The sequence below is a fragment of the Drosophila novamexicana genome, unplaced genomic scaffold, assembly GCF_003285875.2.
Source record: "Drosophila novamexicana strain 15010-1031.04,08,12 unplaced genomic scaffold, DnovRS2.1 tig00000387-arrow-pilon, whole genome shotgun sequence".
Lineage (NCBI taxonomy): Eukaryota > Metazoa > Arthropoda > Insecta > Diptera > Drosophilidae > Drosophila > Drosophila novamexicana.
This window is the reverse complement of record NW_020824800.1, coordinates 192,205-205,000: the sequence shown is the minus strand read 5'-3', so window position 1 is coordinate 205,000 and position 12,796 is coordinate 192,205. Positions and strand designations below refer to the sequence as shown.

The window sequence follows — 12,796 nt, the reverse complement described above, 5'->3', positions numbered from 1 at the left end:
ATTTTAAAAGTTTTTTCATTACTGCGCCAGGAATTTTCTAAAATCCCGTCTTAGTTCAGATACATTCGTCTATCACCAATCAGTCCGTCAGTCAGTCAATCCGTCAATCGGCAGTTGAAAACTTTATATTTTTTTCTGTGTAAGATGGCAAAGTTTCGCCAGAAGATGCTGTTTGTTGGAGAATTAAACGGCATAGAGCAGTCAATATAATATTTTATTTGCCAGCGGAGACTATTTATATTGATGTGCTTGTTTGTCTGGGCTTGGAATCTATTTGCCTAAGTAAAGCAGGGTTCGGACCAGTTTCCGTGGTGGTAATGAATAACTTTTTCAAAGTAGCAGCTGTTCATAAATAATTGCCAGCTAATTTAATTTCCGCCCGGTGCTATTTAATTTCCGCTAACAAACCGGGCAGCTATGCTTATAAATAATTTCAATTAATTAAGTACACAGCGCGATGGGAGACAAGAAATGCTTGAATGCGCCATCATATTTGTAACTTAAACTTTCATCGACTTACTTTACCTCTTTCTTGCTCTTCCCCTTTCCCCTTCCACCTTCTCTGACTCCTTAATAATTTCTTTTCTGCCCTCTTGGGTGCCACATCTCCCCAACTACAGCCAAAGCGCTGCGCATGCTGCACAGGTCTACCAGGTAACACGTTCCGGGCACGAGCATTGCGATGTAACCGAAGGTGTGCTCCTGGATATTACGCCTCTGGTGGTCGATGGAAGGAAGCTGGTTACGTTGTATGATAAGGACCTCACTGAGGGAGTTAACTTGTTAATTGGTAGGTAGACTACGCCTCAAAATGTTCATTAATGAGCACTGGGGATACTCTTGCAATGCGCAGTCGAATACATTTACAATTTAATTTGGTTGAGTTACCCGGCACGCACATGATGTCACAAGCTTTAATAAAAGAATATGTCTATTTGCTTGAATCCATTAGAATTTTAAGCATTGTCAAATATTTTTTCTAACTTTGTTAGAGCATCAAAGCTGCGCCGTCTCCGTGCCTTTTAGGTTTTGTTATTTAACTTTTTCGTTGTCTTTAGGGACATTTTTTTCGCCTAGACCGACTTTAATTAATTTCACGACCTTTTTTTTTTTTGGTTTAATAGTGGTGTCCGAGCTGTGGGGAGCGCAATGTGTGCGCCTAAAGGTGACCACAAAAACCGACAATTGCGGCGACAGCGCCGATTGCTCCGGCAAGGGCGTGTGCTACTCGAACGGGGTCATGGAGGAGTACGAGTGTCAGTGCTGCAGCGGTTTTGCAGGTCCCCATTGCGAGGAAATTGATGCCTGCAATCCCAGTCCGTGCACCAACAATGGCATTTGCGTGGATCTCTCCCAGGGCCACGAGGGCAACTCGTATCAGTGCTTGTGTCCATACGGTAAGGTCATTAATGTGCGGCCATTTGCCCTTTTTCCTGTAAGCTAATCTTGCTAATAACCCCCTTGTGTCGCAACGATGCAGGCTATGCGGGCAAAAACTGTCAATACGAATCGGATCTCTGCAATCCGGCTGAGTGCATGAATGGCGGCAGCTGCCTGGGAAACTCGACGCACTTTCGGTAAGTGAACATTGTCTGGCCCACAGATCCCTTGTGACGGTAGCTTAAGCCAGCTAAGTGTTGTCTATCGTTCGATTTATTTGCAAACACTTTTCGGTGTACGCCCAAGCAAGAGTGCTCGACGAGCATATACCCTACAACTCTGTCATACTAACACTTTTTACCTCTTGCAGCTGTGACTGCTCTCCCGGATACACGGGTCAACTCTGCCAACACAGCCTAAACGAATGCGAATCCTCGCCCTGTGTGCATGGCATTTGTGTAGATCAAGAGGATGGTTTTCGCTGCTTCTGCCAGCCAGGTAAGTGATCAAAGAGACATCGTCTAGTCTATCTTGAGTTTATTTTAATAGAGGATATACCTCTTGCTGTCCGTCCGTGAAACTTGTAAGCCAAATTGCCAACAAATGTTGTCCAAATTTTATCCAAAGTTTCGAGACTCTAGATTAAATATGCTAGCGCTTCCTACTACAATTTGTTTAAGGCATTGCTCACAGGCTTATATTTTTGGTTTATTTGTATTAGCTGAAATTCCACTTATTTTCTTTTGGCTCAACTATGTCAGTGCGCATGCAAAATGTAAACAGAATGTAGCAATAAAATCTGCACTGAAGCTTATAAATTATTTCATTGGCACAAACACAATTTGCACAAATCAAACTCGACAACAATAAAAAAAGAAAAAGCAATGGGGCTCAGGTTTCCGAGCTGCCAATATCCATCCAGTTGGCTGAAATTTCCATTTCATTTATTTTGCACATTAACATTACCCCCAACAACACGCTCTACACCCCGGTTTGGCTCTACTTGCAGGCTTTGCTGGCGAGCTGTGCAACTTTGAATATAATGAATGTGAATCGAATCCGTGCCAAAACAGCGGCGAATGTATCGATCACATCGGCAGCTTTGAGTGTCGCTGTACGAAAGGTTATTCAGGCAACCGTTGCCAAATAAAGGTGAGTGTCAAGTAGAACAAATCAGATGACAGTCATCGACTGCGCAATGCGGCACTTTGCTACTCAAATCGTATAAGTGTGAATATTGCGTATTCTGTGCTCAGCTCTACACACATTTGAATATTAATAAACAGCATCTAGGTAAATACATACATCTCGAGTTATTGCGAAATCAGTCATCTAAATGATTCAGTCATTCAGGCAACTGAATGCTCACAGCCGGGCTGGCTTGTGGCCTTTTTGCCAGCTAGTAATAGCTATATGCAAAAACAAGTGGTACTCTGATGGATTGTTTGCCTTGCGTCCTTTTGAACGAAGCTTTAAGCCAAACAATACGTGATAGCATATATTTTAAATTGGTTTCACACATTTCGCAATTTCCATTCAAGATTAAATAACAATTCTTTGGAAATAATTTAAGCTTTTTATAGACGCGGCCCTTCGCCTTGCCATTTATTATAGTTCCTTTGTCAAACAAATATTTGCATAACAAAAATGCAAAATATTTAAAAAAATATGCACAACAACGTGTGATATGGTATTCTTATCAGCCTGTAGCTAGTTGTCAAGGCAAATAAATTGGCATATTATTGATTGGATTTGCCATGGCTAATACATGGTCCCACACATATGCCCATATCAATAACAGCCCAGTCGATGGGAGAATATCTAATGAAGTCCGGCTTTTCAATAAGCTGAGAGCTTGCCTTTTCTTATTGCCTTCGTCTGTTTTAGGTTGATTTCTGCGCCAATAAGCCGTGCCCCGAAGGACATCGTTGTATTGATCATGGAAATGATTTCAGCTGTGAATGCCCAGGAGGTCGCAACGGACCGGATTGTAATCAAATGCCACGAACGGTAAGTCATGATTTATGCACTCAGCTGGCGCCGACTGTTTTCCTGCACGGACCGGGGCCCAGCTGGAGGTGCATGCCAAAAAGCCCAAAATACCCACAATTTGCTGACAACGGGCTGCCCCCCATCCCAGCACATACCAATAGACACAGCCATGCTGAATGGAGGAATGCTCGGTTCAATGCAATTTTGTAATTGTCCCTGTTGTAAAATTCCAATGTATAATATTTGGAGATTATGTTCGTGTTCTGTGTACTTTATACCAATTTACTGATTCTAGATTGTTTACCAGATGCCAGATGCAATCGCTTTGATTAAACATAAGCCTGATGGGTTTCATTGTTTCTAATGTGACTCAAAGTTAGCTTTGTACAGAGTGCATAGAAACGTGTTAATCACAATTTCACCCAACACAATAATAATTTGGTTTTAAGTATGCCATTTATGGATCCATGGGCACCTATAATAGAATTAATAATTATTTAGTTTGTGTAAGATGTCTACAAACTGAATAATTTATATTTAAACCTAGCTGCCGCCCATTTCTTCCATATTTTGAACACTCTTTAGATTTATGTCGGAATATTGACAATATGAAGTAGAATCTGCAATTGGCCATTACAAAACCAACTCTATACCTTTTCGATATTCATGTTGCTTAAATTATAGCCGAGAAGTGCATTTATTATCCACTCGACCCAAAAATATAAATGCTTCTGAAAGGTTTCTGTATTTTGGCAACCAGAAGAAGAGTCTTGACGCTCCTGCCCCTGTTTGGGGTTATCTATTATCTGTCTATGCTTCAACGGAGGCAGAGAGAACTTTAATAGACCACAATTAAGTTTTGCCAAGCATTTTCATTACCGCCAACTATGTTAGCATCCCACTTGACAATATTTAATAAACGCTCAATGACTTGATAATTTTTCGTTGGCCAAATAGAACATAATAAAGTGTACATAAATTAGACGCAAGGGCTCCATAATTGAAGCTTTTCACGATGATGGACATGTTCTCCAACCGCGAGCGGAGCCAAAACCATCTCCAGTGAGTTTTCTGAGCCCGCAAAATTCCCACCGACAGACACGACGTCAGCATCAGCAACAGCCAGAAGGGAAGGGTAGCGGTAGCTGGAGGACCTGTTCACAAGCGAAGCCAGCTGCTGGTGGAGCCCGACTGCTGCTGACGCCAAAGTCAAAGTCAAAGCCAAAGCCAAAGCTGATGAAGGAGCTGGCGGTGTGGCCAGCCGCCGGCAAGTTAATTAGATTTTACTATGGCGCAAAGTTATGCGCGCGTATAATATTTAATATGCCAGTTGCACACACAGAACACCCAATTAATTGTTAGTTAGTAGTTAGTGCTGGGCAAACGTGTACATTAATGCGACTGATAAGAGCCAGCACCAATGCTAACCAATGCGATTACCTTTGCCAGTACTTTCAGCAGTGCAGCGCGAATCCGTGCACCCATGGCGGCACCTGCTGGTCCAGCGGGGACAGCTTTTACTGTGCCTGCCGACCTGGCTACACGGGCAAAATGTGCGAAGGTAAGTGCATTATTAACTCGCGCTAAAACCCGAATACCGAAATATATATGCAAAGCTGCCGATGCCGACTATCTAAGGGATGCAGGCAGGCAGGCGGGCAGGCGAATGCCAAGGAACTAACCATTTATATTCATTTGTGCCTGCAGATGAGTTTGTGGTCGAGACCGTCGTCAGCTCGAGTGAATTTATTGTCGACGATGCGAGCGCCAGAAATTTTAATGACAAAACTTTTGGTTCATCGGTTGTGCTTAAGAGTCCCATTGAATTGCATAATGCATATTTTGCGGCCGGGGTTCTGGCGGCCGCCATTTTCATCGTTGCCGTTGTGGTAAGTTAACACACACACACACACACACACGCACAACACACATTTCCTTACAAGGCAGGAGACCGGAGCGAACACGAAACAAGGGCTTGACCAATGGGGAAATTATAGTTTGCGGTTTTGGAAAGTCTGCGAGCTGGCATTGCATATTCATTTCCATGTTTCGAGTCGAGGGTTACTTTAACATGGCCGCAGCCAACTGTAGCCGTTCTTCCTCTTTTATTATTTTTATACCCTGAACCCATTAAAAATGGGTATAAGGGTATATTGTATTTGTGCGAAACCCAAATGTATGTAACAGGCAGAAGGAAGCATCTCCGACCCCATAAAGTATATATATATTCTTGATTAGGATCAATAGCCGAGTCGATTTAGCCATGTCCGTCTGTCTGTCCGTCCGTCCGTCCGTATGTATGAACGGATCTCAGAACCTATAAGAGCTAGAGACTTGAAATTTTAGATGTAGGTGCTCCTAGTTTCCCCGCAGATCGAGTTTGTTTCCGATAATCGATAACTTACTCCGTTTCCAAGCAATAAATGAAAATCGATATCGATATCCTGTTTTTTGGGCAATTTTGGTAAATAATAAGAGTCACCAAACTTGACACTTAGCTTCTATAATAGAATATATATATGCATTTGATGTTGGTTTGACCTCTAAATCAATTTGGCATCAAAAACTGGCAACCGTATTTTTGTTCAAAATTCATGTCCAAATTGTACCCTCAAATTACTTATATAGACATAAGTCCAAATTTCCCAGCCCCATAACTCGGTCAAATCTCATCCGATTTTCATAAGGGTTGGCTTTTTATTCATGGTTTGACCTCTAAATCAATTTGGCATCAAAAACTGGCAACAGATTTTTTTGGTCAAAATTCATGTTAAAATTGTACCCTCAAATATCCTATATAGACATAAATCAAAATTTCCCAGCCCCATAACTCGGTCAAATCTCATCCGATTTTCATAAGGGTTGGCTTTTTATTCATGGTTTGACCTCTAAATCAATTTGGCATCAAAACCTGGCAACAGTATTTTTGGTCAAAATTCATGTAAAAACTGTACCCTCAAATATCCTATATAGACATAAATCAAAATTTCCCAGCCCCATAACTCGGTCAAATCTCATCCGATTTTCATAAGGATTGGCTTTTTGTTCATGGTTTGACCTCTAAATCAATTTGGCATCAAAAACTGGCAACAGATTTTTTTGGTCAAAATTCATGTTAAAATTGTACCCTCAAATATCCTATATAGACATAAATCAAAATTTCCCAGCCCCATAACTCGGTCAAATCTCATCCGATTTTCATAAGGGTTGGCTTTTTATTCATGGTTTGACCTCTAAATCAATTTGGCATCAAAAACTGGCAACCGTATTTTTGGTCAAAATTCATGTCCAAATTGTACCCTCAAATATCCTATATAGACATAAATCAAAATTTCCCAGCCCCATAACTCGGTCAAATCTCATCCGATTTTCATAAGGTTTGGCTTTTTGTTCATGGTTTGACCTCTAAATCAATTTGGCATCAAAAACTGGCAAAAGATTTTTTTGGTCAAAATTCATGTAAAAACTGTACCCTCAAATATCCTATATAGACATAAATCAAAAATTCCCAGCCCCATAACTCGGTCAAATCTCATCCGATTTTCATAAGGTTTGGCTTTTTGATCATGGTTTGACCTCTAAATCAATTTGGCATCAAAAACTGGCAACCGTATTTTTGGTCGAAATTCATGTTAAAATTGTACCCTCAAATATCCTATATAGACATAAATCAAAATTTCCCAGCCCCATAACTCGGTCAAATCTCATCCGATTTTCAAAAGGTTTGGCTTTTTATTCATGGTTGGACCTCTTAATCAATTTGCCATCAAAAACTGGCAACCGTATTTTTGGTCAAAATTCATGTCCAAATTGTACCCTCAAATTACTTATATAGACATAAGTCCAAATTTCCCAGCCCCATATCTCGGTCAAATCTCATCCGATTTTCATAAGGATTGGCTTTTTGTTCATGGTTTGACCTCTAAATCAATTTGGCATCAAAAACTGGCAACAGATTTTTTTGGTCAAAATTCATGTTAAAATTGTACCCTCAAATATCCTATATAGACATAAATCAAAATTTCCCAGCCCCATAACTCGGTCAAATCTCATCCGATTTTCATAAGGTTTGGCTTTTTGATCATGGTTTGACCTCTAAATCAATTTGGCATCAAAAACTGGCAACCGTATTTTTGGTCAAAATTCATGTCCAAATTGTACCCTCAAATAGACATAAGTCCAAATTTCCCAGCCCTATAACTCGTCAAATCTCATCCGATTTTCATACGGATTGGCTTTTTGTTCATGGTTTGACCTCTTAATCAATTTGGCATCAAAACCTGGCAACAGTATTTTTGGTCAAAATTCATGTAAAAACTGTACCCTCAAATATCCTATACAGACATAAATCAAAATTTCCCAGCCCCATAACTCGGTCAAATCTCATCCGATTTTCATAAGGTTTGGCTTTTTGATCATGGTTTGACCTCTAAATCAATTTGGCATCAAAAACTGGCAACCGTATTTTTGGTCAAAATTCATGTCCAAATTGTACCCTCAAATATCCTATATAGACATAAATCAAAATTTCCCAGCCCCATAACTCGGTCAAATCTCATCCGATTTTCATAAGGTTTGGCTTTTTGATCATGGTTTGACCTCTAAATCAATTTGGCATCAAAAACTGGCAACCGTATTTTTGGTCAAAATTCATGTCCAAATTGTACCCTCAAATATCCTATATAGACATAAATCAAAATTTCCCAGCCCCATAACTCGGTCAAATCTCATCCGATTTTCATAAGGTTTGGCTTTTTGTTCATGGTTTGACCTCTAAATCAATTTGGCATCAAAAACTGGCAACAGATTTTTTTGGTCAAAATTCATGTTAAAATTGTACCCTCAAAATACTTATATTGACATAAGTCACAATTTCCCAGCCCCATAACTCGGTCAAATCTCATCCGATTTTCATAAGGTTTGGCTTTTTGTTCATGGTTTGACCTCTAAATCAATTTGGCATCAAAAACTGGCAACAGATTTTTTTTGGTCAAAATTCATGTTCAAATTGTACCCTCAAATATCCTATATAGACATAAATCAAAATTTCCCAGCCCCATAACTCGGTCAAATCTCATCCGATTTTCATAAGGTTTGGCTTTTTGATCATGGTTTGACCTCTAAATCAATTTGGCATCAAAAACTGGCAACCGTATTTTTGGTCAAAATTCATGTCCAAATTGTACCCTCAAATATCCTATATAGACATAAATCAAAATTTCCCAGCCCCATAACTCGGTCAAATCTCATCCGATTTTCATAAGGTTTGGCTTTTTGTTCATGGTTTGACCTCTAAATCAATTTGGCATCAAAAACTGGCAAAAGATTTTTTTGGTCAAAATTCATGTAAAAACTGTACCCTCAAATATCCTATATAGACATAAATCAAAAATTCCCAGCCCCATAACTCGGTCAAATCTCATCCGATTTTCATAAGGTTTGGCTTTTTGATCATGGTTTGACCTCTAAATCAATTTGGCATCAAAAACTGGCAACCGTATTTTTGGTCAAAATTCATGTCCAAATTGTACCCTCAAATTACTTATATAGACATAAATCAAAAATTCCCAGCCCCATAACTCGGTCAAATCTCATCCGATTTTCATAAGGTTTGGCTTTTTGATCATGGTTTCACCTCTAAATCAATTTGGCATCAAAAACTGGCAACCGTATTTTTGGTCAAAATTCATGTCCAAATTGTACCCTCAAATATCCTATATAGACATAAATCAAAATTTCCCAGCCCCATAACTCGGTCAAATCTCATCCGATTTTCATAAGGTTTGGCTTTTTGTTCATGGTTTGACCTCTTAATCAATTTGGCATCAAAACCTGGCAACAGATTTTTTTGGTCAAAATTCATGTTAAAATAGTACCCTCAAAATACTTATATAGACATAAGTCACAATTTCCCAGCCCCATAACTCGGTCAAATCTCATCCAATTTTCATAAGGTTTGGCTTTTTGTTCATGGTTTGACCTCTTAATCAATTTGGCATCAAAACCTGGCAACAGTATTTTTGGTCAAAATTCATGTAAAAACTGTACCCTCAAATATCCTATATAGACATAAATCAAAATTTCCCAGCCCCATAACTCGGTCAAATCTCATCCGATTTTCATAAGGTTTGGCTTTTTGATCATGGTTTGACCTCTAAATCAATTTGTCATCAAAAACTGGCAACCGTATTTTTGGTCAAAATTCATGTCCAAATTGTACCCTCAAATATCCTATATAGACATAAATCAAAATTTCCCAGCCCCATAACTCGGTCAAATCTCATCCGATTTTCATAAGGTTTGGCTTTTTGATCATGGTTTCACCTCTAAATCAATTTGGCATCAAAAACTGGCAACCGTATTTTTGGTCAAAATTCATGTCCAAATTGTACCCTCAAATATCCTATCTAGACATAAATCAAAATTTCCCAGCCCCATAACTCGGTCAAATCTCATCCGATTTTCATAAGGTTTGGCTTTTTGTTCATGGTTTGACCTCTAAATCAATTTGGCATCAAAAACTGGCAACAGATTTTTTTGGTCAAAATTCATGTTAAAATTGTACCCTCAAAATACTTATATAGACATAAGTCACAATTTCCCAGCCCCATAACTCGGTCAAATCTCATCCGATTTTCATAAGGTTTGGCTTTTTATACCCTGAACCCATTAAAAATGGGTACTTGATGTTGGAAGAAGAGGATTCAGGGTATCCCTTAGTCGGGAGCTCCCGACTAGAACCTTTTACTTGTTTTATTTTTACCAAGTTCAATCGAGCGGCAAGTTTGAAGCGTATTCAAATTTATGCGCATAATATATATATATATATATTTGTATACATACAGGTTTTTTCGCTAGGCATGCTTGAGGCAAGTATCAAGAGCACTTAGTTTTTAATTTATATCAAGCCCAGCTCGCCATCTAATGAACCCTCTCAGGAATGCAGGCCTACATAGCGAAACCTGCCGTTGGAGTGGTTGCTTATTTTTCAATAGCACTTTACAGAGTAGTTAGTAATTAATTTAATACTACTAAAGTTAAGCATGGATATTTAGGAAAGCGGTTCAAATTGAAAAATGGAAAGGACTTAGGGTTAGGGAGGGCCCCCCCCCCCCTTTCTCTCTCTCACATTAACTTGTGGTGCTATAGATTTTTGAGAGTATTATAGTTTTTTTTGATGCAATGTGTAAGACACAGCAGGAGATATAGTCACTACCGCCAGTCTGTTCCATGCACACTAATTTCCCAGCTTAAAGCTATTCTATTGAATCTTTTCATAGATTCGTCTTTTTGTTGCAGTATTTCTGTGTTATATATACTATAGGAATAATCGGTAAAAAATGAAGTTCTTTTTTGTTTATCAAGATATCTAAGCTAAATCAAAATCGGTTGTCTCACAAATCTGCAAAGCTATTAATATTCAAGGGTACTTAATCTTCTGTGTGTTCAACTTTGTGACATACTGTAGTTATGAATTCGAAAAGCTTTTCCTAAATCTTTCAAACACTTAAGATAACTCTAATACACTTGTGGGATGAGGGATGAGATCTATGAGTACGATTTGACAATTTTCTTTGTTCTGCTTTGTACTTTTGTCAACCAGGTCACAATATGCCACTGCAATGTCAATCAAACGTATCGCAAGTTCTCCACGCGTTCCACTTCATTTATTCCTATTTTGGGCTTTAGTCGACGACCCAAGATGCAAGGAGCACTCAACAAACATTGGCTAAGTGGCAAAGTTCTCAATGATCCCACTGCAGCAGCACAGCGTGACCTAACCTCTGCGGCAGCCGGCAATCCGGCACAGTCAACGCGTCATTTGTCCTCCAGGCCAAATAGCAGCAGCCTCCACACCCAGACCACGCTGGGTGGACAACTGCACGAGCGGCCATTCCAGCGGCATCTGGCCATGAATATGGAGAACGACATGTATTACACGGTGGACTTCAGTGAGAACTCGCAGCACTTGCCGCTAATACAGTGAGACTTAGTTGTTGCAGCTGGAACAGGAGCTTTAGCAGAAGCTCGAACCGGAGCTAAGGAGGATGGCTGGTTAGTTAAATTCACGAAGAAGCCCCCAACACATGGGTAGAGTAAGAACGCATTCGTGCTGAAAACTTCATTGTGCTACTCTTGCAGTGCCAGTGCTGACAATATGGACAGTACTGAAATTATTAAAGAAATAGTAAATAAAAACTAAAATTAAATAAAGTTGACAACAAATTAACCATTTGATTAAAACAAATACAATACATACTACACATGCCGTACTCAATAGGCTTAACAGCTTGTGTACTTTCAAAGTTTATTTAAGTCGGGCAAATACACACTTCACAGTTTCTAGTTTACAATAACTGGTCTTTGGTTTGAACTGATTGTGAATTATACAGTAAAGGAGTTACAATTCGCTTCACAGCAATGGACTTTCAAACAGCTTGCAGTAAATAAATATTTCGAAAAAATATTCAACATATTCAAGTTTCTTGTGGATTTTTCTTTTGTATTACACTTACCCGTAGAATTGCTCGACATATTTTGTAGTATAATCAAAAGAAAAACTCTTCTCATTAAACTAACTTCAATGAGAAGCCCACAATGCGAGAGAATGTGTTTGCGTTGCGGTAATTCAGTGGCCAAAAATTATAATTAAATTAATTTAACCGCAATAATAAATTGTCTTGTTAAAAATTAATTTGTGGCTAGAGATTATTGTCGCTATATTTGTGGCACATGAAACGCAAAATGTATATTTAACGGGTTGGCCATCGAGGTAATCATAAGCTGTTATTAAACATTAATTATCATAAACTAATATTTGCCATCAAGGCTAATATGTTTATTGTTTGCGGTTTATATATGTGTATTTAAAACTATTTTGCACAATGAGCAGGATTATATATTTCTGCGGCTGCATTGGGCATGTTGATATGGACGTGCAAATTTTAAAATTGAACGACGAGCACTGAAAACTGAACATAACAAATAGATTCAGAAGCAAAAACAAATAATAAAACTAAAATACTGAGAAAAAAAAGTAATTATAAATCAAAGATAACCATTGAAGCATTGCCCAACTCTCAGATACGCTGTATTCGTATTTCATTGTGCCATCATTCAGATAGCGAATATATATATATATTCTAAAGTCGGAGATGCCTGCTCGATTGTAGGGTATCACCTTGTAATTGTCACTAAAGTTAGTCGGATAACAACTAGTTGGGCACTGGTCATAATCAACTTAGGCTTTTTCCCTTTGCGATCACAGTATATTAACAATTATTATAAATAAAACTATGTTTGTAATGAAAATGCAGTAAATAAACAAAATAATAATAATAAATAAAGCTGACCCAGCTAAGCATGAAAAAAAAAATAAACAATCGGAAAAATCTGATATGCCAAAAAATGCAAGAAAATGCAA

At 38.7% G+C, this 12,796-nt stretch overlaps 1 protein-coding gene across 1 annotated transcript in view; it reads left to right on the top strand.

The window, feature by feature from the left end:
* LOC115760180 overlaps positions 1–12,710 on the top strand; it is a 28,080-nt gene extending 15,370 nt beyond the window's left edge. Inside the window, exons 4-12 of the mRNA XM_030701408.1 lie at positions 621–790; positions 1,125–1,397; positions 1,481–1,577; positions 1,751–1,878; positions 2,390–2,532; positions 3,268–3,390; positions 4,822–4,933; positions 5,080–5,261; positions 10,976–12,710. Of these exons, the coding sequence (XP_030557268.1) occupies positions 621–790; positions 1,125–1,397; positions 1,481–1,577; positions 1,751–1,878; positions 2,390–2,532; positions 3,268–3,390; positions 4,822–4,933; positions 5,080–5,261; positions 10,976–11,359 (1,612 nt within the window). The 3' untranslated portion in view covers positions 11,360–12,710. The remainder of the gene's footprint in view (positions 1–620; positions 791–1,124; positions 1,398–1,480; positions 1,578–1,750; positions 1,879–2,389; positions 2,533–3,267; positions 3,391–4,821; positions 4,934–5,079; positions 5,262–10,975) is intronic.
* The last annotated feature ends 86 nt before the right edge of the window (positions 12,711–12,796 follow it).